Here is a 27,360-nt window from a genome sequence, read left to right on the forward strand (position 1 = left end):
CTTAAAGAAAGGACACTACGTAATTATAAATACGACAATGAAAAGCTTTGAAAATTAAAACAAGGCTATATTAAGATTTATGATCTGTGAATAGAATTAATACATTTTAAATTTGTTTATTTATTTAATCAGTATAATATATTTATTTGAGACAGAATGAGATGTTATTTTTTTGTTTTGATTAAACACAAATATTAAAAAATATATTTAAAAAATTTTATTATGTATTGCCAGCATTATTTCTCAATGAATGACTTTTTATTAGAAATGAATTCAAAATATATGCTTCTTTATTAAAATTTTAAAATTACTTATGAAAAAAAAAGAAATACAAATTTTGAGCAAAGTAGAGAGATAATGAATATACAGTAAATTTTTTTCTTTAAAGAGACATATGTAGAAGAGGTCATCTTTTGCTTAATATTGTGAAATTTCTTTTATAATTCTTTAACATAATTAAGAATAATATAGCTTTACATTTAAAAATGAGAACTTTTAATACGAAAACAGAAATTATATTTATAAAAGAAAGATGCATGCTTTCATCATGGAAACAGTTAATACAAAATAAAAAGATGAAGATAAATAACAGAATTAGGTGTTTTTAAATTTAAGAGGATGGAGAATTGTGAAGTTAAAAAAATATTTAAACAAATTTTATAACTATTTAGAAATTTTATATTTTTTAAATAAGTTATGTATTTTAATATCCGTATTGTATATTTTTTGCTTTTATAAAGTATAATAATAAAGAGAAAACACAAACGGTGCTTTGGGGAACAAAAAAGATATATTGTATCTATCATTTTTAAGAACTCCTTAGATTTAAAATTTTATCCAAAGTAAATTAGATATATGGAAAAAAGTAGGAATAACACAGTCATTATTGTTTATTTAATTATGCTAATATTCTGTAAAAAATTAAATTTAAAATTTAAGAATGTAATTTAAACAAGTTTCGAAACTTGTTTAAATTTAGAAGCAAAGTTTCTTACATTAATTTTATAATCAATTTGATTAACTTTAATAATAATTTTTCAATGAATAAATATTTATAGAAGGAAGGTTATATGTAGTACTCACAAACAAAAAAAATCAATAATGATTGTGATACTGAAATAATAATTTAAAATAAATTACATAAATGATCGTTTCATAATGTTTATACAACATAATACTACAAAAATAGTTTTAATATTGAAATATTATGTACTGTAATTAAAATTAAAACCTTTATTTTAATTCTATTAATATCTAATTTTACTTACAGTTACTTTATTAACCATATTGATCATGCGACAACATGGGAAGATCCCAGACTTCGTCACCCTCAACTTCAGCAGGTAACTTTTTGTAAATTTAAAAATTTATAAATTACTAATTATTGGTATCTATTGAAATTTAAATTAACTTTATTTTCAAAATAATAATTTAGTATAAATAATTAAAGAACTAATTACCAACTAATTATTAAATTTTTTGTGAATAATTTAAAAATTTCAAAATGATTAATTTTATTGTATTATTATAATTTCAAAACTAATTCTTAATGCATGTAATAAAACTATTTAGACTAAAATAAAGTTTAACACAAAATATTAACAAATAATAAAGTTTGATAATATTGAAATTGTATTGGGAACTATTATCAAAGACGACGAATATATGATCGGAATAAACAAAAGTATATACGATGACATAAATGTTACAAAGATTTCAAATGAATATAATATATACTACATAAAATAAGAATAGATTACTGTAAAAATAAGAACAAACAAGATAAAAGAATTAAAAGAATCATTTAAAATTATGTAATTAATTAAAAATCATAATTAACTCATTAATGTTTTATTATTAACATTATTTATTCACGAATTAAACTATTTCATTTGTATTAGTCTTGTTTAATTTTTGATAAGTAATTCTTTTGAACTCAATAAATTTTGTGATTAAATTTTTAATCACTTAAAATTTCAACATTTTGTTTTAGAATAAAGTACAATTAAAAAATTTATTACAATTTTAAATATACAATATTATTGTTTATTTGAATTTTTTTTCAAGACATTCTAGTTATTTTCAAAATAAGTACAAGTATTCCTCGTACAACACACTTTGAAATCGGGGATATTCCCCGTACGACGTGACTTCTGGTTTTGCTTTAACGCGGTTTTGGAAATCCTCCGTACAAAATACAATTTTTAATGTAAACTTCGTTATTCGATATTATTCGAGTAAGCCCGTGCGTTGTCTCAAATTTGTCCGTGGATTTTAGAATATTGAAATTATCAAATTATTTTGTCAGGTTTACTTTAATGAAAACTGACAGTACAATTTTTTTCCTTGTCCTAGCTTTCCTATCAACCAGGTGTCATTGTCATTGCTTTCAGACTTTAGCCCTTAATACTGTCATTGTGTTTTGTTTTTATAGATTAATCTTTGTATTTAGTAAAGTTTATTTAAACATTTTTAGGTAAGTGTTATTAATGTTTTTTTAACTGTAGGTAAGCAATTATTTGTAAAATGATGAAATGTGGTGGTATCTTAGTACTCAAACAATTCAGTATTCAAACACAAATTATGGAAAAAATTGCATTATACAAGTAAAAAAATATGACTCTCTAGAACAAATTTTTGAATAATAATATATTTTTATTTTGTCATCCATAAAAATTTTTTATGGTAAAAATAAAAATAATTAAAATGTCGATACTTCTGATCGGGATCAACAAAAAATCTGAGATGACGACAATACTTTGTAAAAAGAAAATGGCCTATTTAACTAAAATTAATATTAATACATAATACAGTACTTTTAATTGTGGTTTTTAATTTATTATTGATTGGAAATAAATCATCAGTTGCTTTAATAAACATATTTCTCTTAGTGATGGAAAAGAATAGTGTACTTTTGCTAACTAACCTACTAATTCTGGAACATAACTATGTTTTGCATTAGTTCTTTGTTCCGTATTTCACGGATTTGCATATCGCGGCACTTTTTTGGAATGTAACCGACCTGTTATACGAGGATACTTTTATATTAAGAAAATATTAATGATATTTTTTATATTAATCACCTTGTTGCCTCAATATTTCTCATTGCTCATTTTTCTATCATTCGAATGAAAACAAAAAATACTGAAGACTTCTTACATTTAGTATTTCATAAATATAGGGAAATTTATAAAAAAATTATATATCAGTTTATATAATTATTTTATGCACTTTTGCTATTTTTTTTTATTTAATTCTTTCATTCTTTTTATTCTTTTATATTAATTTTTTACATATTCTCAATTTATCATATATATATTTTACTCTTTTGATTTATCTCAATTTATTGTTATTTATTTGGATTTGCAGTTTTTTTATTATTATTACAATATATATGTGAAGGTTTCCTTGTCTTATAGTAATGATGATGCATTGCAATGATGATTCACTCTTATAATTTCACGAGTGGTTGACACTGCCAGTTTTCTTGCTACTTCCTGTTATTTGCTAAGAAATTTCCAAACTGTGTTGGCACAAAAAATTATATTTTATGTCCATTAGTGATAGTGTAAACATGAACCAATTTATACTGAGTTATTTCTGTTTATTATTATAATTATTATACACTAGTGTCACAAATACAAATTAGAGAAAAACTGAAGATTACAAAAATGTATTTTTTATCAGAATCTTCAGTTTTTATAGAATTCATGTTGATTATTTTCTTCGGGTATTTGGAGAATAAACTCAATATCGTCTCTCTTTCAGTGCCACATGTAAAAAAACAATTTATATTTGTCAATAACTTCAGATTTTTTCCATTATTTCTGTTTCAGATTTTATGATATCCATTTTCTTTGTCCTTATTTATATTAATTTCTATTATAAGAAATTTATAATTTCACATATTTGGACTTGATAAACACTAATGTTGTGTGTTTTTTCTTCAAAGACACACAACATTAGTGTCTTTGAAAAAAAAAAAAAAAACACACAACATTAGTGTTTATCAAGTCTAAATTATAGAACAAGACACGGTTTCATAAAACAAATTCACATATTTGATTTTTTGAAGATAGAAAAGTACATAAATAATCAAAAATATTTCAAATTCAGTTTTTAAAAATCAGTTCAGAATATTAGGCAGAGAAAAGTCATGGTGATTAAGAATGAAATATAATAAATTCTGTTTTATTATTTGTTTTAGTTATTTGTATTTATAGTTCTGACAAATTCTGATGAAAAGATTATTAAAGATAACTACAATTCAATTGAATACAGTTTTTATTGAATTTTATATTAAAATATTTTTATGAATTTGTAATATCTGAATTTTTTCAGTTGGTAGAGGTACAGTACATTGCAAATATTAATGAATATACTCTTTTTTAAAATGAAAAACAAATGAAATATTAAAAATATACTATGTACTAAAATATATAAAAAATTCAATTTATTTATAAAGTATACATTCAATATAAAAATAGATATACAAATTTTTTCCATATCTATATTTTTTATATTATAATTCTAAATATTATTATACAATGGATGATTTGTCGATCAAACTCTCTTTAATAGACAAAAAGTCATCCAGAGAGGTTAGATTTTTATTTGTTTAACATTCTGATTTCATTCTGTATATTTCTTTACTATGTGATAGTCATGCGAGTGTACAGTACAATAGTCCATGAGAGGCAGTACACAAAAAAAAAATAACAACAATTATTTATTTTTTTTCTCACATGATTAACAATATACAGGATTTTTTCAGATTCCAACTCTTAATGTATACAATATCCCAAACTGGAGCGAGGAATCGAGTGAATACGGAACAAAAGAACCTGCTTGCGACAAATAAGAAAAGACGGACTTGTAATCTTACGACTAACTTACACTAAATTATAAACTAAAAAGGAAAGGAAGAATAGCAAGAAGTTTTAGTATGATAGAGGAGGTTATAAGGAATACCCGGGTTCTCTGTTTTGTATTGACGTTCTTCTGGTGGGGAACCACTCTAAATTGTTTCTCACTGATTTTTTTCGGATCTCTTCAAAGATTCTCCTTACACAAAGGACGTTGTCTCTCTCTCTTTATGTTAGCGGGGTCCTTTCTCTTCCTGTAGGCCACCTTCGTCTCCCTTTGTCCTTCTAGATGACGAGCAGGAGCGTAACTTTCGCACGTCTACCTTCACCGAGAGTCCGATCCAAGAATGAACCTTCTTATTGATCTAGTAGCCTCGGGGACTTCACTTCCCATTGTTAACATGGGTCGTGGAAAGGGTTACCCCACCCACAGGAAGGAATGTTAATAGAAAATTTGAGAAAACAAAAGAAAGAACAAAGAAGAAAGAAAACTTAAAACTAAACCTATATCTAATATATACATTAATATGGTGCATTGCCACAACTATTTCAAGAAATACTTTAAAAGAAGAAAGAATAGAATATATTACTAGAAAAATTCTTATGTATTTTTTACATAGTTTAATATATATTGGGTTGTCAACCATAAACATCTGTTTCTCAGTGCACTTTGCATACATATAATGGAAAAAGTACATTGAGTCAGGGGATATTGCAATTTTCCATCTAGTTGCATGGTTATTTCATTTTATGATTCAGTCCACTATGAGGTTTGACAAAATACACATGAAGAACATAGTGTTTTTTGAGTTCCATAAAGGGTCAAATGCATCTCGGGCTTCCAGGAACATCAATGATATTTATGCAAATGTACTGAGTGATTGGAAGTGTTGCTGATAGTTTGAAAAATTTTGATCTGGCAATGTTAACATCAAAATTCACATATAAAGTTTTCCAAACACAGATAGACAATAAAGTCTCACAAACTTTTGTGGAATCCAACACAAAGTAAATATTATGTAAAATAGAAGAGATTTTGAAGTGCTGTCTTGTGACAGTATGTCAACACCTGCAAGAAATTGGCAAAATCTCAAAGGACAGCATTTGGGTTCCACGTCAATTTTCCAAACAAAATTGCAACTTGGTTTCTGCAATTCAATACTTCTGAGACGAATCCAGAACTTTATTATGAGATAGGATGAAATTACAGAAATTGAAAAGGATTATATTCTTGATTAGTCTGTTCTGTTTACATACAATGTATTGATTTGTTTGATGAAACCGTGTCTCTTTCTATAATTTAGGCTTAGTAAACACTAGTGTTGTGTTGTGTTACAAAGACACTTTGCAAGTTTTCCATCAAATTTCTTTATTCAGTTTAGTTGATACGATACGTTGTCTTGTACACATTTTGGACTTTGCCCCTCTTCAGTCAACTATAATGCAGTATATATTTTATCTATTACAGTAGAGAGAACACAAAAATTGAGTATACAAACGATAGATAGACGTACCTGTTGGTTTTACTTTTTATAATTTAAAATCTTGTAAAACTGTCTTAATCCTTTTGTGGATAAACCAGTATACATTACAATTTAAAAAAATTCTTTGACTGTAAAAATATATTGCAACCGTATCGACTAAACTGAATAAAGAAATTTGATGGAAAACTTGTCAAGTGTCTTTGTAAGACAACACAACACTAGTGTTTACTAAGCCTAAATATACAATGTATTGTTAAAGTCTGCTTAATAAATTGGACATTTCATAGTTGACAACAGATAGTTTTTAATTTTATATCTGATGTAAATCTAATAAACAAGAAATTATCACCCAAAGAATACATTCAACATAGAATATATATAGAAGAGTACTTACTATGCTTTGGATTTATATTTTGTTTTGGAATCTAAACTGTTTTTTAATCATATAAACTAAGTCTATATTTTTGGAGTTCTTGCAATCAATTATTTATAATTTATTTAAGCTCTTTCAATACAAATTTTTCTTTGATTAAAAATTTTTATGTTTATTTTGCATGCTATATGATGAAATAAAACCTTCATCATATTAATAGGAGAAAAAGATAATGGAAGATTCAGAATAAAATTAAATGTATTCAAAAAGCCAAAACAAAAATATTTATAGTCGTAAGGAATATTTCTTTCAAGTACGTTTCTTGTTTTGTTCTGTTGTTACTGTTGTATTTATTACTATTCACAATTATATTTATAAAAAGATATTAATAATTTTTGTGTGTAAAATAAAACTTAAAGTTCTTTCTAAATAATTATGTTTGGTCTGATTTTCCTGTTGCTCACGGCATAATCATCATCAATAGATTCTTCCATTATCTTTGGCATTCCACAGCAACTTTCATCTATATTAACTGAAGTTTCTACAAATGTAATTATTAATTTATTTGCATTTTAATATTCAGTTGCTGAAGTTGAAATTAATTTATTTCAAATATGTCTATCATTTCAATTAGACATTTGCTTAATTATCTGATAATTATATTTGATTGCTGAAAAATAAACAGTGTCCATATTTATTTATTTATTAAGTAATGAAATGTATCTTATTTTAAGTGTTTTTTTAATAATAATTTGTTGAAATTAAAATCTTTTTATGAAAACATTCTGTTAAAATACACTAATTCCTTATTTTATGAAGGTTATTTATCACAATTTCTTGTTAACATATTTAAAAATTAATATTACAGTTTATAGTTAAAGAATTTATTACTACCACAGGAAAAGTATCCTAACCTATTGGATAAAATTAATTTTATATTAATGATGAAACTGCAAATTGAGAATGAAAGAAATATTAATTTAAACATAAAAATATGTTAACAATTGAGATAGTTATATTTAATGAAAACTCATAAGTTTAGTTGAATAAAAATTATTCTTTTGCTAAAAGCACACAAAAAGTTTTTGAATGTAGGGTTTCTGATGATATTGTTACTTGTCTTTTATATTTTATGTTTGTCTTAATTTATAATTTTACTCAAAATTATTTATTGTTTAATATAATCAGGATTGGGCCTTTATAATATGAAAATTTTAAAAGGGAATTGTATAGATATATATATATTTTAGTGAGATACATAATCTAAAATCACTGAATAAGTAGATTAACATTTTCTAGGTTTTTCTAATACAATTAATAATAATTAAAAATTAGAAACATTATAGTAAAAGCATATCTTTATTATAAAGTCATCAAGTTTAGAATGTAGCTTATAAATATAAAGTATTATTTATACAGGATTCAATCAGAAAGTATTAATAACATTTTTATTTGATAAAAGATATTGCTGTCTATTAGGAATTTTGCAAATTATTTTACAGTACAATATATTTATAAATGAAATACTTAATTCAGATTGAATAGATATAGATATCACATATTAAAAATTTATTATTAATTTGTTTTGTTCATTAATAATTTTTTGTAAATAGATAAAGAAATTTAGCAATTATACGACAGTCATAAGAAATCTAAACATTCTGCTCATATATTGTGTGTGTCAATAAGAATCAAATATTTGAAATTTTATTAAATTTTCTGTAATTGAAGTCTTCATACATAAACTTAAATTTTTTATATTATTCCTGAAATGTTTTCAAAGCATTTTCATGCATTCAATACTAAAATTTTCATTAAGATGATAACCAAATATAAATATATTAAATTAGTTACATAAATGAATATAAATTTAAAAAGATTTAAGTTTTTCATATTTTAATATATTGGAATTTAATGTCATAAAATGAATAAATTTCTTATTCTAGAAAACTTTGAGAAATGTTTTCTTCAAATTCTTTCATAATTCCTCTTAGTGCACTATGAATTATTCAGCATATTTTTCTGCATATCTACATCAATATCTGTCTACCAGTAATAATGATGTACAGTACATATACATTATGACCAAGCATTCTCATATTCTCAATTGTTATACTGTAATTATATTTAAATTTATTTTCATATTAATCATTAACTTTCAATAAACATTCCTTTTCATAAAACAAGGATTCAGTGTATTAATGTTGTTAATTTATTTAAAAATTTTAAAAATTACATTTTAACAAATGTTATAAAAATAATATATTTTATAATTATTACTATTATTAATTTAATAATAATTAAACCTTTTCCATTTTCAGATATGAATGTACCATATTATAATAAAATGTTTAGTATTTTTATTATTTTCATTTATATTAGAAATGTATAAATATAAATGAAAAATGTTATAATAAAAAACTTACAGGTAATACATATACATATAGAAAAATATATATATATTTTTATATGTATATACATATATAAAGCATGAAACTTTATATTTAGCATGTGAATGGTGCTACACAATCACTCCCGAATGCAGTGCACTGCAATTGCTGATGGTTTAAATAAGGCCTGTTGTTGTAAAGTGTATGCTTTACTTTGTAACTTTATTTGCCAAATTCTTTAGTTAAAATATCTTCCATGTATACACTTACTTTTATTTAATGAAATAATAATGTTCTAATGCAATTTTTGTATTTTTTTTCCTGTTGAGTTTTTAATTATAATTTTAAATAATTTTATGATATAAAGTGGTATGATTTATAACATTTATTGAATTTAATGATGGAACTGGGTGCATAAAAGAAATGAAATAAAATTTAAATCAAAATTCAGCATTGATGCAGTACACTGTATAAGGAGTGTAAATTAAAAATACAATTAATTTATATATTAAGGCTTATTTATTTTTATTATATCTTTTGCAGAAATGAATAAAACCAAACAATGACAGCAACAATTAAAGCCAAATATTAAATAATGAAATAATTAGATTATACACCCAGTTTCATTTTGTTGTTTAAATACTTTTATAAAGTTTTGCAATATTAAAATTGTTCAAAAATGTTTTACAATATAAGTAAAAATGAAAAGAATTTTAGCTTCTTTTGATATTAATTTTTGCAATGCTTATTTTTTAGCAATTATTTTTATTTTCCAACACTGAGTTTTCACAATACCTTAAGTGTGTTTGTGTCAGTGTTTGGGATTTAATAGACCCCTTTTTTAACTCTCATGATTACCATATTCGATGTTTATATATTTCTACCAGGGGTCTTATGCAAAGTATTATCTGTACGGAATTGCGAAGCCTTCTTCGGGACATATCAAGGTGATAACTCATGCATGACTACTAATATCTAGCATAATTTTGCATTTGATGTTCCCCTCGGCATGATAAACGATAGTTTTGAAAGTTTTGTGATTTTATTTAACATTTTGTGTTTGTAGTATTAGAATGTACTTTAGTTTGCATCATTTATTTTGTAGCATGTTTGTCTTTCATAAAAAGAAAAACCCTAAATGTTTTTATTTTTTAAAATTAATCACATCCTGCTTGAAAGCATTTCTTTCATTTCACTGACTTTAGAGCATGATTTTATTGAGTTTTTCCAAGAATCCCAAAAAACTGTATTGTGATATAGAAATAAAAAGTTAAATAGAATGATTTATTTATTAATATATTATTTATAAAATAAAAAAGTTATTGAAAAAATTTTTTATTTGTGTAGAATAGAATTTTAGTATTAGAAATTACATTTGTATAGCTTAATTAAAAATTTAATAAAATATTTTAACAGTTATTTTAATAAAAATTAAATATAACTAATGTTACTTAAAATATCTTTAAAATATAATATAATAATAAGTAAGTAAATTTTCAAATTGTTAATGTTTTGTATAGAATAGTTCACATTTCTTTTAAATATGTGATGCGACTGTTTGGAAATACTGTATTTTAATAGAATAAAATAGAACGATTTCACTAATAAAATTTAAATTTTTTCAAAATATTTCCGAGAAATGTTAACGGGAATATTCCCGTGTTCAATTATATAAGTTTATACATTTATTACACAAAAGTGGAATTCTATTCAAACTATATCATTTTTTAGTTTGAATGATTAAAACCAGTATAATAATTTATTAGCCTAAGATACTTGAACAATTAACTGAGTTGTAGATTTGATTCCTACTCTGATTTTTTTCAAATGTATAAAAATTGAATTAATTAAATTCACCAATTATTAAATTTTTAATATGTAGTGATAAACCTATTTCACTAATTAATGATTAACTTATCTGATCATTGACCACAAATAAATTTGTTTTATTCAAGAAAAATTAGCTTTATTGCATGTCTGTATCATTTATCAAATTTTGATAGCAAGGGCTTTTCAGTTTGATAAGAACTGGAACTATCTGCAAGAGCTTTTTTAAGTACAAAAATGACCTAAAATTTTTTAGTTTTTTCCAATTTTGTTTTATTTTTAATTTTCTCATATCATTAAATTCATCTTGTGACAAGCTAAAAATTAAATTAATATAAGATTTATATTTTTGGCTTTTGATTATCTCAAACGTGTACTGATAAGTCTATATATTTTTACACTTATTTGAAAGAAAAGAAAACATTTTCTCTATTTATTTTGTCTGTTTATTGATTTTTTTTGATGCAAAACCTTAAAAAATCTAGTATTTTATTACAAAAAAAAGTGATAGCTACTGCAAACAATTGTTTCTTATCATCAAGTTACAAACAAAAAAAATTTAGAAAAAATAGAACGAAATATAATAAATTCATTCATAAGAACAAAAATATCAAAATTGTAGAAAGTTGTAAATTTAAACCATGTTAAAACACCAAAATAATATCATTTGTCAAGAAATATAAATTATGTGCAATCCACAAATTATGACAAAAAAGTTTTATAAATATCTTAGAATTTTAATGATTAAAATAAGAGATTGACAGAAAAAGTAAGATCTTTTCTAGAGGAATATTTATGTCAAAAATTAATTTTTATAGTTTCTCAACTAAAATTATTGAAATTTAAAAATATTATTTTCAGGAAAATGAATAAATCAACATGTTTAAAAATGTAAATTTTAGAATATTCATTTTAAAAAAAAAAACAATCTTCATAGTTTAAACAAATGAAAATTTTCAAATATCAATAGTTTGAAATCCTTCCTGATATTGAGCTTATGAGTTATCTTTTTAATCTTTTAAGACTTATCTATTTATGCTAACTGGGAAAGAAGACTTAAATGTTCTGATATATGTTATTGCTGTGACTAAAATTACAATAATATCAATAATAAGGAATTTTATATTTAATATTTTACGTTCGTGTTATTGTTCGAATTTGCATTATCGATAATACCGTACTGTTAACGAGGGTATAAAATATAATGATATTTTAGATACGAAGAATTCGGAATTAAAAAAATACAGAAATTAAATAATTTACAAAATTTTTCAAAACAGAATCTGGATGAATTTAAAGGAATTATTGAACTATTCTATATTCTTATCAAATACCTATTTTATATATTATTATTTTAAAAATTCTTGCATGATTGATCCTTTATTTCTACACAATAATTTACATAGAACAATTTAATTATGAAATTAAATTTTTATAATATATTGTGAAAAATATGTTTTTTTATCAATATTTTCAATATGAGGTTCAAAGAATTTCATCAATATTTTTGAACATTATATTTGATCAATTCAAATCTAAATTATAAACTTTTATATGGAATTTCAATTAAATTTTCTTTCATAGTATACAGAAAGTATAATAATAATCAAGAATGTAAAACAAAACAATATACTGTAGTATATATATATATATATATATATATGCAGTTTGTCTTTGATTTAAATTTAAATAGAAACAAGAAAAATTTGTATTTTAAAGTATTTTACTGTTTTGCTTTATGAAATTTTTGTCCTTTAAAATAGTTTTATATGATAATTAGTTTAAAGTATTAAATTTGATTTCCATTGAAAAGAACAAAAGATTTGGATAAAAAAATATATTTCTTATTTAAAAAATTAAAATTTAGTTTATTAGAAATATCCAAATGCATGTTTGTTGATATACTTCTGTGACAAATTCATTTTTACTATTTATCTTAAATAATGAATTGAATTTAATAATAAAACAACTTTGTATATAGAAATCCAAATATCTTTATATTTATCAAAAATGCAATATTTTTTAAAAGAACATTATGTAAAATTTTTAGAAACTATACATTCATTCCCAAATTACAATAAATTATTATAAAATTACATTTATCAACGCAAATTTCTTACTGCTCTAAAGATCGAGCTATAGGCAATAATACTTTTTCGTATTTATAATTTGATTTGGCCGAAAACGTACGAAGGAAGATTGCAAAGATATCTGGTCCGACGACTAATATAACGACATTTACGAAGCATTTTATTTAGATATACTGATGATATATATTATTATATTTTGTTGAAAGTTTACTTCCTTTTGTTGATTAGTGAACATAATTAATAATTTAAATAAATAACAGAATTTTAATGAAATTTGAATCAAAGACAAAATTTCTTCAAATAGGTTATAGTTATAAATATAATAATTTAATATTTATTTCATTTAATCATTTTAATATTAAGTTTCACTATTTTTCTTAAATTTTTAATATTGTATTATATTAAATATAATGAAAATACTAATTATTATATATTTTTAATCTTAGTACTATATAATATAATCTTAAGAAAAATACATTTTAAAAAATATTAAATGAAGAATAAATTTAATTATAAAATTTGAAAAAATATCTGTTGACTTTAGCAGACAGTTAAAACTACAAAATTGAAAAAGTTCTGAAAAATAAATAAAAAGCTTGAGAAAAATGTTTTCATTTCATATGGTTTAAATCATTCATTTCATTAACAAAGTATGTCTTATGACATCATATTTTATTTTTCATTATGCTTTTATGAATTTGATGTCATAAAAATTCATAAACTTAGATTAGTAAAATTCTCCAAGTGGATAAAACTACCGAATACTGGTAGGTTGTAGGTTTACATCTGACCATAAGCTGGTCACTTGTAGTTTCTCGTGTCTTTCACCTAAATAAGAAAGACCCTGGGGCATCTCTTTGGCAGATTAACCAAGTGCTTCATTTCCTTCTTCTATCAATCCAATCCTAAAATTTTCAAAATGCATTTAGATAGATTGGCAGAAAGTAATTGACGATGCAATTTTTTCCTTTAGTGCCGATGTTAAAAGTAAATTTTGGGAGAAATGGTTGACACGATTAGTCCTCGAAAGAAATTTATGTTTTGAATTATATGAAATGAGATTTCTATTTTGTTTTATATTTAAACTAACGATGAATTCGTGAAGATCTTACTTAGAAAGACTGAAATTTAAAAATAATTTTTATTTAATGTGGTGTTTATTAATATATGTAATAATATATTTATTTTCTATTTTGATTATAAAATTATAAATATTTTAAACACAATTTTTAATATGTAAATATAAATAATAGAGATTTTTTCTTTTCAAAATATTATTTTCTTACAAATAGATAATATTTTGGCTTTTCAACAATTTGAAATTATAGGCTTATCCTACTTACTATGGGACATTACACTATCCTAATGTTGCTCCTGCTGTTGCTCCTGCTGTTTCTACTGCTGCACCAGCACAGGTGAACTTCACTCTTTGTTCGAAAAGCTTTTGTATCACAAATATAAGTTTTTATTTTATTTGCATAGATGTATTTGCTATTTGCACTTAAAGTTACATGTGTACTTAAAATATATAAGCATTTTAGTGTTTTATAGCTTTCTTTTAAATGCATGTAATACGAATATTTTTAATCTTTAAATCATCTTTATATCGAAAGATCTCATTTTTTTGTAGATACTATTTATGAACTTTTTTATTCTTATAAAAGTATATTTATAATAAGAAAAATAAACATTTATTTAAAAGAGAAAAACAAAAAATATTTATACAAGAGTTTTTCTAAAATGTTTTAAAAATTATGATTGTAATTTCAACTGAATATTTTGAAATTATTGAGCTAACTACTGGCATTCAGAATAGTAGTAAAATTTATTGCAAAGGAAGATTGAATGCATTCAATATTTTAATGACTTCAATGAATAGTTTAAAGTTAAAAATTGTTTCAATTAACAGTGTAGATATATTCTAAAGTACAATTGTGTGTTGTTATTGATTAGCTTATGACATCAGAACCAATTCAAATATACATATTTGTGAAACACTATTGAGAAAATATAATTATGATAATAGTGCAAAATTTAAAGAAAGAATATTTAATTTTATCTCTGTTATTGTTCTTAGAATGCAATAAAACATTTTGTTAATTACGACATAAACAACGCCTAACACTAGTACCAAATTATCTTAAATTATTAATATTACTATAGCCATTTGCTAGCCCGATAATTCGGCATTGGTTGATCGTTACGACATAAACAAAATAATACTCTATCGGTGAGGATGTTTTTATAGCTCTCTGCTTTAATTAAATTAATCAGCTGTTTATAATGTTTCTAATTATTGTCTATTGAAAAAATTGTTTTTCTGATCACAAAGTATGACCACAAAAATATCCGACTTTATCGATAAATGACGTGGCACGTCCAATGATAAAATGTTAACAATTTTATTGCAGTTTAAATATAAGTTAACAAAGTACAGTTAAAATGGCAGATGGTATTTTAACACAACTTAAAAATAAGTTAACAAAATTTAAGAACATAAAAGTTCAAAACATATTTATAATATATAAAAAAAGAAAAGCTTATAGCACAAATAAGTTTTAAATCATTTAACTAAATGTATCAGGAGTTTTGAAATGTACTTTCAGTGTAAATGGTTTGTTATTTTTACTTAAAAATCTAATCATATTAATCATGAAAAGCAAATGTATTTGACAAATAATTAATTTAATCTAGAGAAGAAATATTTTTAGTCCAATATTATAGTAAATGAATGTTTTTGGCCACCTTGAATAGTCATTGCCAGGAATAATAATACATTTGAAATATTGATTATTTCACCGTATGAGTTTTATATTTCAAAAATTACTGGAACTTAATATCATTCAAGATGCCAAAAGCATTAGTTTGCTATAGTTTTGCTCGATTAAAAGATTCCTGTTATAGATTAAACCAAATTAAATAAAGATCGTATTTTAAAAAATTTTTTCTAACTTGATAGTTAGTTTACATTTAATTCTCTTGCAAACCTTGTAACCGGTGCTGCCAAAGTTCGTACGCTAACGTTTTCGGCCCCTCACTAGGTCCTTCTTCAAGCGAAATTTATTCTATTTTCTTTTTTTGACCGTTAGATCGAAGAATATCTTCTTTCTGGATAAAAATTCGAATTGTCCGAAGTTAGTGTACACTTTAACTTTTTTAATAATTAGCAAAGTAATCATATTTATCATACAGTTCAACAAACACAATAGTTTTCAAATTCATTGAGAGTACATAGTCTCAATGTATTTGAAATGTTTTAAATCACAATGATGATGAGCTAGAGTTCTATCATTATTTCATATCAGTATTATATAAAACTAGCAACGTGTGCCCGGGTTGCTCGGGTTTGTGAGGGAGTGTGATTTAGAATAATTTGTGAGATATTTTTATACTGATTTGTGCACTGAATTTTCAAATTTATATTATTTTGATTAGTTGTAATCAAAGTATTGTTCTTGTAGCTGTGTGCAGGCACATTTGTGAATCTAAATGTGTTAAAATCAATGAAATTTGAGAAAAATGCTTTCAGAACATAGGGGGAAAGTATATTAAGGAAAAAATTAGTTTCAAAGTTTTATAAATGAAAATGAGGAATTGCACTGTATATCACAGGGAAGCTACTTGAACAAATGTAGTCTGATCAAACTATTTAAATAGTAATGAATTTTCTTGAATGTAAGCAAATAGAAACTCAAAAATTTATTATATCTTGAATATTGAATTTGAAAAATGTACTCAATAATGTATATGGTGGATGGAGTATGTTAAAAATTTTACACTGGATACAATGTTGCTAACTCTAAAGTCTGTAGTTTTCACAAAATTTCACTGAAAATTATTTAAATCCTAAAAATAAATTTTGGTTTTTATATTTTGTTTAAACTTAAAATTCTAAAATCTTAATTTTTTAAATAAATTTCTCTCTTTAATGTAATAAATAAATTTTGCATATGATGTTAAAAAAAATAAGTTTTTAAAGTAGGTGAAATTTAAACTATAAAATATACATATTTCCAGTAAAATTCTATACATTTCTTCAAAATCAATGAGAAAATTAGTACAATTGAATGTTAAGACTAAAGAATGATAAAAACTCCTTTTGGGAAAAATTTGAAATTACTTCACTACAAAACTGTAGCCATTAATGAATTGAAAGTAACTGATCATAAAAAGCTTATTTACTATAAATAATTTTAAAATCATCTTACATAGTCTATTGAAAATGATTTAACAAGTCTTTCCTCAGTCAATCAGTTCAAAAACTAATTGAACAATTTTTGTAGACCTTTCACTGATGTATTCTATTGAACATATGCTAAATAAGAGTTCAAATTTCTGTCCTCTTGAAGCCCTATTGAAGTGAGCTAGAGAGGGTTAGAAATGATATAGATAAACAAATGATCTAAAAAATTATTAAAATGATATAATAGAAAATATCAAATTCATGAACTTAAACCTATCTACACAGTCAACTATTCTTGCATTGCATTCATGTTATGCAATGATGCACTGCCACTCCATGTGTGTTGTTCAGTGACATTTCACTGTCATATTTGATAGCCTGTTCTGCTATCTCACTTGATATTTTGAAATATGCTAAACAATAATACTATACATTTTTTTGTAATACAAATCTGTGATTGATGATAATGCCCTATATCCATTAAGAGCCAAGATTGCAATAGCCCTCTCTGACAGAAGGGCTGGAGGGTATGAAAATTCATGCATTAATTCGTGCTCAACATAATATATATTGGAGAAAGATGAACAGTAATTACTGTTGTGCCCTATTAATGTCTGAAATAATTGTTTGGGTAGAGACTTTTGTTACTACCCAGTATAATGACTGTTTTATGACTGTTATTTATACTTATTTTTAATCTTACCTTTTGGAAAATCAGATGCATTCTGAACCCTACATGCTATGTTAGTCTTCAATTACTTCATAATAATACTTATCTCATCAAAACATTAACATCTTGACCTCTTCTTATTACAGATATTGTGGATCTTTAAAAATTTTCTTGAATTATTTATATAGTTATAGATTTTGTGGAAAGTTGAAAATAATTAAAATGATACACGTCAGCATAAGAGTCGTAAAAAATTATTTTATCGATATGCATTTTAAAACACAGTATAAACACCTCAAAATGATTATTTGTTTTTATAACAGTTGGAAAGATTGATATTTAATAATTTATGCTATCAGACATATAATATGAATTTTGTTAATATAGGCACTCAGATTATAGGACCATGTTACAGCACCCAGATTGATTTCAGTAGTGTTCTAATGGGGAGTACATATACTACATGCTGCATGTTGTATTATTTCAATCAATTATCCACATTGAGAGCGATGTCAATAAAATGATTAGTTTTTTGAAAAAAAAAATTATTTCTGTTAGAAGGATTAATAAACCTGGTTTACAAAATTTTTTTGATTAATCAGTTTATAGCTATATAATTATATATTAAAGTTATATACCGTATTTACTCGAATATAAGACGATCTAGCATATAGGACGAGGTGTGACTTTAAAGACCAAAATAAAGACGATTAGATTTATTACAAAACTTCTAATTTTATTTCATTTAATTACAAATAAAATATCAAATGCATGTAAATGCACACATTGTTCTGCAAAAATTACTGGCATTTTAAACTTTAAGGAAAAATCTTGTAAAATAGACAACATAATTTGTTCACGTAAAGCTAGACAATGGGGAACCTTTTTTTGCCAATACTTAACAGTCGAATTCACTCTTCGTCGATTATACTTACGAGTTTCTTCAAATTCTGATTTCCAAATAATCATCTGTTTTCACGTGGGAACGAATTAAAACTTATATCGGGCTCTCGTGTAATTTTGGAATTCAATTGAAAAGCTTTGCTTTTCCTATTGCTATTCGTCTTTACTCCCGACAATATACAAGAATGATCAAAATGACCCGATAAAATACTTTCGTTTTTAAACATCAAAAGATGAGAATCCGGAAAAAATGCGAATACACAGTTTACAAAAATTATACAAAAACTAAATGAATCCTTCGCTCGTGCATATAGGACGACCTAGGTTTTTGAAGCAGTAAAAAATGGATAAAAACCTGGTCTTATATGCGAGTAAATACAGTATGTATATAATTTTCTTCAAATTTTGTTTTGAGGGAAATTTGTTCTCTTCATTCCTTTACACAATTTTTGATTATTTAAAAATTTTAAATGATTATGATATTGATATATTATTAATTTATTATTAAATGATATATTATATTTTACCAGTAGGTTATTTATAATTTGAAATTAAGTAATGTGCATTTTTATCTGAAAGTCTCTTTGAAAGATTTACATTTTTCCTACCCAGTATAATGACTGTTTTATGACTGTTATTTATACTTATTTTTAACCTTACTTTTTGGAAAATCAGCTGTATTCTGATTCCTACATGTTACGTTAATCTTCAATGACTACATAATGATACTTATCTCATCAAAACATTAACCTCTTTATTTCTTCTTATTACTAATAATGTGGATCTTTAAAAATTTTGTTGAATTATTATCAAGGTTGTTCCATAAATTAAGTTATGAATTCATCACAATATTGAGATATAAAATATCATTTCTTCATGTATAATACAAATTACTTTCTAATATTCACATAGTTAAACTGAAAAACTACTATATTCCTTATTTGGATAACGTTTATTTTTCTTTTTATATTTATCTATAACATTTATCCTTCAATTTACATGGTATTCTTTAGCATCTGTTAAAATGAAAATGTTATAGTAATATTAATCAAAAATTATGGAAAATGGGGAATAGATTCATGAAAATTAGCTGTAGCTAATGAAATGCATGTTTTATTTTGTGAGTATTTTCTTATTATAAAATTTAGTTTACTTAAATATCTAAAAATATGCAGTTCTTTTACTAACTTTATTCTTTTACATCTGCAATAGTTCAATTTATGACAAATATTTATCCTTTGTTTAAACTGTGACAAAGATCCCAAATTTGTAATGTTTTCTTATAAATGTAATAATACATTGACTTTGTTCTAAAATATAAATTATTGTTATGCTTTAAACAATTTAGTACAAAGGGGATTAAGTTAATTACTTTTTACTCAATAATTAAGCATTTTGCAGTTGTTGCCATTTACTATAAAATCATTATAACTGGATTCGTTGATCTGGAGAATATTGCAGGAAGGAAAATAACTGTAATTAAAGATAGTAAGAATACACAATAGTAAAGATTAGAAATGAAAGTGATAACAATTTATTTATCGTAAAGCAAAGTGAATTTTTAGCAATATCTTTGTCAAAGCTATAAATTTTTTCATTTTTCTTTTTAAAATTAAAAAAAATATATTTTATTTGAGAAAGTTTTTACATGTTGACAAACATTTTTTTGATTACTTCAATCCATCTTCAAGTCAACATATAGAAATATATTTGATATAATATATTTGATATATATATATATATCTATTTAAAAAGATTAAATGACCTGAAAAAATTGCCTGTTTCAAATAATTTATTGATAAATTAATTTCTGTAAAATAAAATTGCTAAACACTTCTTAATGATTTCCATGTCGTTCTAGTGAATATTAATTTAATAGACTAAGAAGAAATTTATCACAAGATATTAAGTCTTCAAAATTTGCAATGGATTTCAATATTTTGTTTAAAATTTTTCTTATCAGCAATGTATAATGTTAAGAACTATTAACATTTTCAAATTTATACGAAAAATAATTATTATGTTTTAAATAAATTAAAATTTTGTAGTAAGTAAATCAAAGATAGTTAAATTTCTTAATTGAATTAGACTGAAACCATGTAAATCAAAGGATGGGTGTATGTGTGTATCTATAAATGAAAATATATTTTTGAAATCTTCAAATCTGTTGCTTTTTTTAAATATTGTTTAAAGAATTATTTCTGTTTTTATTAAATATATATTTTACTATGTTTGTTCATTTTTTCCTGATAATCTATTATTAATTTTTTTAGTAAAATTACTTTTCTTATGTTAATTTTAAAGATCTCGTAAAATTTCTTAAGAATTTAATTTCTGTTATTTTGTTTAGTGAATGTTCTGTTTATTGATTAAATAAGAGGGCATTTGAAATGATTTTTATCATGTTATATTTTTGCAATTTTTTATAACTATGTACAAATTTGGAGTATTTTTTTAAAAACTAATATACAGAATTTTAATACCTGTTATTTATGCATCTTCTATCAGAGTGGTTACTCTCCATATTGTGGAAGTCCAAGAACTCCTTACAGGTTAAAGGTGACTAATAAAACTAAACAATTATTTCCTTTATCATGATTTCTGCAGAAACATGCATGTATTTTTAATATGAAATGGTTTGAAACTAATCAATTTAATACTGTGTCATAAATTATTAGATTTAATTATTAGTTAATTAAAGTATAGATATAATACATGAGTATTATAATGATTCTGAAATTGTATATTTTTTAAATTTTTTCCATTAACAGCAGGATGGAGGTGTTGTTCAAGTTGATGAAAGAATTTTAATGAAATTATGTTTACAATTTCCAACTGTAGAAGAAGGACATATTTGGCAACTTTTAAAACAGTAAGTTTACTGTATATTTATATATATATAATAAGATATCCTATATTATATATTGTATAATTTATACAGTATGAAGTGTAACAGACACTGTATGTTTTTGTGATAAGTTGGACAATATGAAATACATATATGTATTTATTTTGCTAAAATAACAGTTAATTTTCAATAAAATGTGTGGATGATATATTAAATAAATTTAAACATTATGCCAATACCAAACATATAATAATATATAATATATTAAATAATAAAAAGTGATTTAAAAAAAAAAATTACTAATAGTAGGAAAAGCACCATAATTTTTCACTCCAAAGAACAACTTTTGACTTCTTTATAGTGAGAGGTGAGAATGATTTCCACACTGGTGTGTTTGCTCTCAGGATCAAAGTGATATAGTCAGGTTTCATTACTAGTGACAACTGATTGCAGAAAGCATCTTCTAGATTGTCCACCAGACATAGACATTTGCATATTTCCCTTCAAATATGTTCCTGCTCTGGTATCAGAAGCTAAGGGTTACTATTGAAAATAAATGTACTTTATATGCAAATGATCATGCAGAATTGTATGAATACTTCCAGAAGAAATTCAGCAAAGGTAACTTGATCTTCTTAGATGATGACACCAGCAGTGTTTGAGTTCTGTCAACACTCACAAGATTCAGTAGATCTGTGTGCTTCAAAGAATGCCTTGAGTTATCAAAATGCTGTGGATTGTGGAAGAGCTGCTTCACTATATTCCTGTTTTAACATTTCATAAGCTTCTCTAGCTGTTTTTCACTAGCAGAAACAAAATTTCAGCACTTTATATTGTTTGTCAGAATATTTTCAGAATAAATCTCCATTTTGTCATAGATAGTAGATGACATTTGCTCTGCACACTGTAGCAATCAAATGAAGCATTATATTTCCATGCAATCTTTGGACAGATGTATTGATAACTGTTCTTTACAGTGATATAGATACAAAATTTCTTAGTGTTGTCAACAGGAAAAAACTCAATATCAAAATGTTTTGATTCATCTTTACAATATATGAATTTTTTCGTATTTCTCATGTTTTATAACTTTAGTGATTAATATTTTTTGTCACCTATATATACTTCTTACTTATTTTTGTGTTTTGGAAAAAACCATTCATTTTGTATTTCAATATGCAAAGCAAAACTTTCAAATCATTTTATTTATTATATTTAAATATATAAGTTGACTTCTCAAATCTTATGTTGATTGTTGAAATGAAGAATTAGAATTTTCATTTTCTATAACAGAAAAATAAACAAGAAATACAACATAATTTCAGACAGAAAAAAAAGATTTATATTTTCTTAATTTAAAAGTTAGTTCATTGTTTCTTTCAATAATAAAAAAATGTCTGTAGAATTTATTTAAAGGTAGCAATTTTGGTATCAGATTATGAGTATTGAATAGGTATTTTTAGGTTTTAAATTTAGTTTATATTTTAATAGATAAACATAAAGCACAGCAGAACGTCGATTATCCGAATATAGATCAACTGTAATGTCAATTAACCGAAAGCTTTCCGGTCGGCAAATTTAAATTTCTGCTAGTGCTGTGGCACTGCAGTCTTTGGCTATGTCTTGGGCTACTCCAATATTATTTTTGTTGGTGTGTGTGTTTTAGCTGGCAGCGCTGGTGTGACCACAAGAGGGTATTTAAGGACGCGCCAGGATTTGAACAAATTTCAACGTGGGATGGGTTAATATATTTTTTCATACGTAATCGGTTATCCGAAAAACCAATTTTCCAAACAATCTCGCCCCCTCCAATTGATTCGGATAATCGATGCTCTGCTGTATTAGTATATTTTACTACAAAATATACATAATGTTTTTAAAAATTTCAGTACCATAGCAAATAAAAAATTGAGGTTAGGGAACAAAATAAAAATTAAATTATAATTAAAAATACTTTCAGATATCATAATAGAGAGAATGTTGTCGTAAGTGCCCTATTAGCTGAAGGTCACCCAAGAGCACAAACTAATCTAATGGCTCACGAACACTTAACACCTAAATTACAAAGGGTAAATAAAAAACAAATTTTATTTTTATTAAATATGCAAAGTTAATTCTATAAAAACTGAATTTGTATAATTTTAATAAAAAATTTATACAAATGAAGTTAATGTTTTATTTTTGCTTTTCTAGAATTTTTAATTTATAATGAATTTTTTTTAAACAAAATTTTAAAAAAACATAATAAAAAAGAAATATAAAAATATTTTATTATAATATTTTTTATTCTGTCGAAAGTTTCCTTTTGAAATGAATATTTCATTTATATTTTTTTTTGATATTTTAAAAGCTATTTTTGTATTAACTTATAACCAGAAATAAAATTATATGTTAAGTTAAAAATTAATGATATTTATATTGTAGACATTTCAGAATAATAGATTTTTTTAATATTATAATATTAATTATAAGAAAACATATATAATAAGATTTTTTTTTAATGTTTCTAAAAATGATTATATTTAACTTAGAAAATTATATTATCTGTAAAAGACAACTTTTCAGTGATAGTATATAGTTATATTTATAAAAATATTAATTTTAACTTTATGTGTTAAATGATTTTACTTGTATTTTCTATATTAAGAAATATTTTAATCAACATAAGCCCTTAGCCCGAGTTATCTCGGGCAAGTTTCATAGCGTTACAAACAAAACGGTACTTTTGGCCCGGAATTTTTTTTTTTTTTGGATCTTTGGAATGTTTTCTGTCTCCAAATTTTTTGAAAAATTTTTACCCGCGCGAAAAAATTTTATTGCGATTTTAATTAACCTTTAATGATGCGCGATTAACGCTTAATTGTTTTTTATGGGATTTTTTTATGGAACTTCATTCATCCTTCTAAAGTTCTAGTGCGCCGATTTTACTTCGGTAAAATTATTTAAAGCTATTTTCTGATGTCAAAAACAACATCCAATAGTTTTTTTAATTTTTTTAATTAATAGATTTTATTATATATACGTTTAATTAAGTCGGGGGGGTCGGAAATTTCAATTAAAATCGTAATTTTAAAAAAATATTTAGAAATATACCGCCATCTAGTATTCACCCTACTTTTTACTCTTCTCCTCCTGAGAGTTTGATGAGAATGTCCCGCGAAAGATGACACCAGCTGTTCTCAAGGTCATCCAGCTGTGTAAACAATGACTCATCCGTGTCAGATTTGGCGCTAAGGCGAGACAAAGGAAATTGTACTTTGAAGCTTTTTCTTCAAAATTAACACATTTCTTTTGTTTTTTATTCATTTTTATGTTTAACTACATTAAAATTAAAAAGTATTTAATTAGCCAGAGTCCCAAAGAGTTAAAATATGTAAACTATATGACTTAAAAAAATTTACAGATCCTCTAAGTCAGTGGTGGGCAAAAGTTTTTAATGGGGGGCCACAAAGTTTAAGAAATTCTAGAGGAGGGCCAGAATTATAGAAAAAATGCATTTTGTGTTAAAGCTTTTAATCATAATATTATAAAAACATTACAGCATTACACACAAATGTTACAAATTACCTTTTACCTTAAATAATAATTAATTTAACTTTTATTCGAAGGCCCTGCCATGGTAGGCATGTGAGACATATGGAATTGTTTTTGATTTTCCATAATATTTTCGAAAGCAGGTTCCAGCTGTGACGAAGCAACTTTCAGCAGTGCGAAAAGGTGTTCGTCAGTCAGTCGGTTTCTGATTGAGTTTTTCCGCAATTTCATGGTCGAAAAAGTCTGTTCGCACACATAAGACGACGCAAACATCGCCATAATTTTCTGGGCGTGAGCAATCATCTTTGGGAATTCAGCTTTCCGCAGTGCTCTCTAAAAATCTAGTTTTGTGGAATTCGAGAACAATTGCTTTAAATGGGTACTGCACCGCATTTCAATAATTTCCAACTGCAATTCTGCAGATACATTTTCCGGATCTACATTAAACGGCATCGAGAAAACATCTAGCGATGATTGAATGTTCTTAAAATCTTGAAACCTAGTTTCAAGTTCTGTGTGAAGTTTTCTCAACGCCTGACTGAATTCTTTTAGTTTGTTCTCACTCACTGGTGACATGGATTTTAAAATCAGAAAGTGAGTTAAATCGTTCTTCGCCATGCAGTTATAAAACAGAAAAAGCTGAAATTTAAATGATTTCAGACAACCCCAAGTCTCATCTATAAATTGGTTCTTTCCTTGCAATTTTTTATTTAATTTGTTATAGTGTTTGAGCAAATCGGTAAAAAATGCAAAATCTGTACGCCAATCTTTGTCTTCGAAGATTTGGAAATCAGACTATTTGTTTGTTTTATTCTTTAAGAAATCTTGTATTTTCTCTTTTAAATTCCAAACCCGTTCAAATGCATATCCACAACTTAACCATCTTACTTTCGTGTAGTAAAGAAGGGTAGAATAATCTGCGTCGACTTCAATCAGAAATTCTTGGAATTGTCGGTGTACCAAGTCCCGAGATCGAATCGTATTAATTAGTTTTAAAACGACATTAAGTACTTGGGTAATATGTATTGCAGCTTTACAAAGGACATCCTGGTGAATTATACAATGTAAAAATACAACATCGTGATTAGGATTCTGGTTCTGAAAAATACCTGAAAATCTCCGTGTTTTTTCCAACCATATTTGGGGCTCCATCTGTAGTTATATTGCATAATTTTGAAATAGGTGCATTTAAATTTTGAAGACCTTCGGAAAATTCGTTATAAATTATTTGCCCCGTCAATTTTCCTTTTATCGATTGCAAACAAGCTAGCTCTTCAGTAATATTAAATTCGTCGTCAACGCCTCTGATGAAGATTAATAATTGAGCAGTGTCACTTCTATCTGTACTTTCATCCATCGTCACGGAAAAATATTTAAAGTTTTTCTATACGCTGTCTAAATTGAGTCGACAAGTTTGATGCAATGGCATCAATTCGCATTGTTACTGTTTTTCGCGATAAGCTGACAGACTCAAACTCTAATTTTTTCTGGACATAAAATTTTACTCATACTCACCGTACAATCTTTTACAAATTCTCCTTCCGAGTATGGTTTGTTATTTTTAGCTATTTTATAAGCCACAACATATCCGGCCAGTGTAGAAGCCTTTTGAGCAGTGTTTTGCTTTATAAACAGATTCCGTTGAGCAGATATTGTTTTTTTTTAGGTTTTCTGCATTTACCTTTTTTTCTGCGTCATTCATCAAAGCATATTTGGTTTTTGAATGTTTGGTGTTGAAATGACGAGCAAGGTTAAAATCTTTAAATACCGCCACTGCTTCATTACAAATAAGACATACTGGCTTACCGTTGTGTTCCGTAAAAAGGTATTTCCAAGCCCACTCTTCTTTAAACAGACGACACTCGGAATCGACTTTTTGTTTTTTATACGCCATTATCCCAAAAGCGCAGATAAACATGCCAAATTCTTGGGCTATGTAAAGGCTATAATTAAATATTAGAAATCAGTTAATTTGACTAGAGGAAGGGAGTTATGCTGCCATCTCGTATTAAATTTCTAAAAATTAATTTTGAATTGGTCATTAAATGTCTGAATTAAAAATTAATTATTTATAATTATTAAATTAACATAATACGTGTGGCTCGGTCAGTGACAGCTGGCGAGTGGCGAGTGCCGACTGAGTTCACTCGCCCCCGCCGCCCACGCCTCTCATTTCACCACGCTTTGCACCCT

The 27,360-nt window shown here is 25.0% G+C and overlaps 1 protein-coding gene across 6 annotated transcripts in view; it reads left to right on the forward strand.

Annotated features, from left to right (window-relative positions):
* The window catches only part of LOC136975966 (uncharacterized), a 65,856-nt gene that overhangs the window by 4,740 nt on the left and 33,756 nt on the right, over nucleotides 1-27,360 (forward strand). For 2 of the 6 annotated variants that reach the window (XM_067271148.1, XM_067271147.1), the window contains exons 2-7: nucleotides 1,271-1,343; nucleotides 10,000-10,059; nucleotides 14,358-14,444; nucleotides 21,294-21,344; nucleotides 21,557-21,657; nucleotides 23,594-23,702. In XM_067271148.1, coding sequence (XP_067127249.1) covers nucleotides 1,271-1,343; nucleotides 10,000-10,059; nucleotides 14,358-14,444; nucleotides 21,294-21,344; nucleotides 21,557-21,657; nucleotides 23,594-23,702 — 481 coding nt within the window. The remainder of the gene's footprint in view (nucleotides 1-1,270; nucleotides 1,344-9,999; nucleotides 10,060-14,357; nucleotides 14,445-21,293; nucleotides 21,345-21,556; nucleotides 21,658-23,593; nucleotides 23,703-27,360) is intronic. The other 4 variants (XM_067271149.1, XM_067271151.1, XM_067271152.1 and 1 more) reach the window with 4 other exon arrangements.

Source organism: Centruroides vittatus, unplaced genomic scaffold (genome assembly GCF_030686945.1).
Source record: "Centruroides vittatus isolate TY-2023 unplaced genomic scaffold, ASM3068694v2 contig_392, whole genome shotgun sequence".
Classification (NCBI taxonomy): Eukaryota; Metazoa; Arthropoda; class Arachnida; order Scorpiones; family Buthidae; genus Centruroides; species Centruroides vittatus.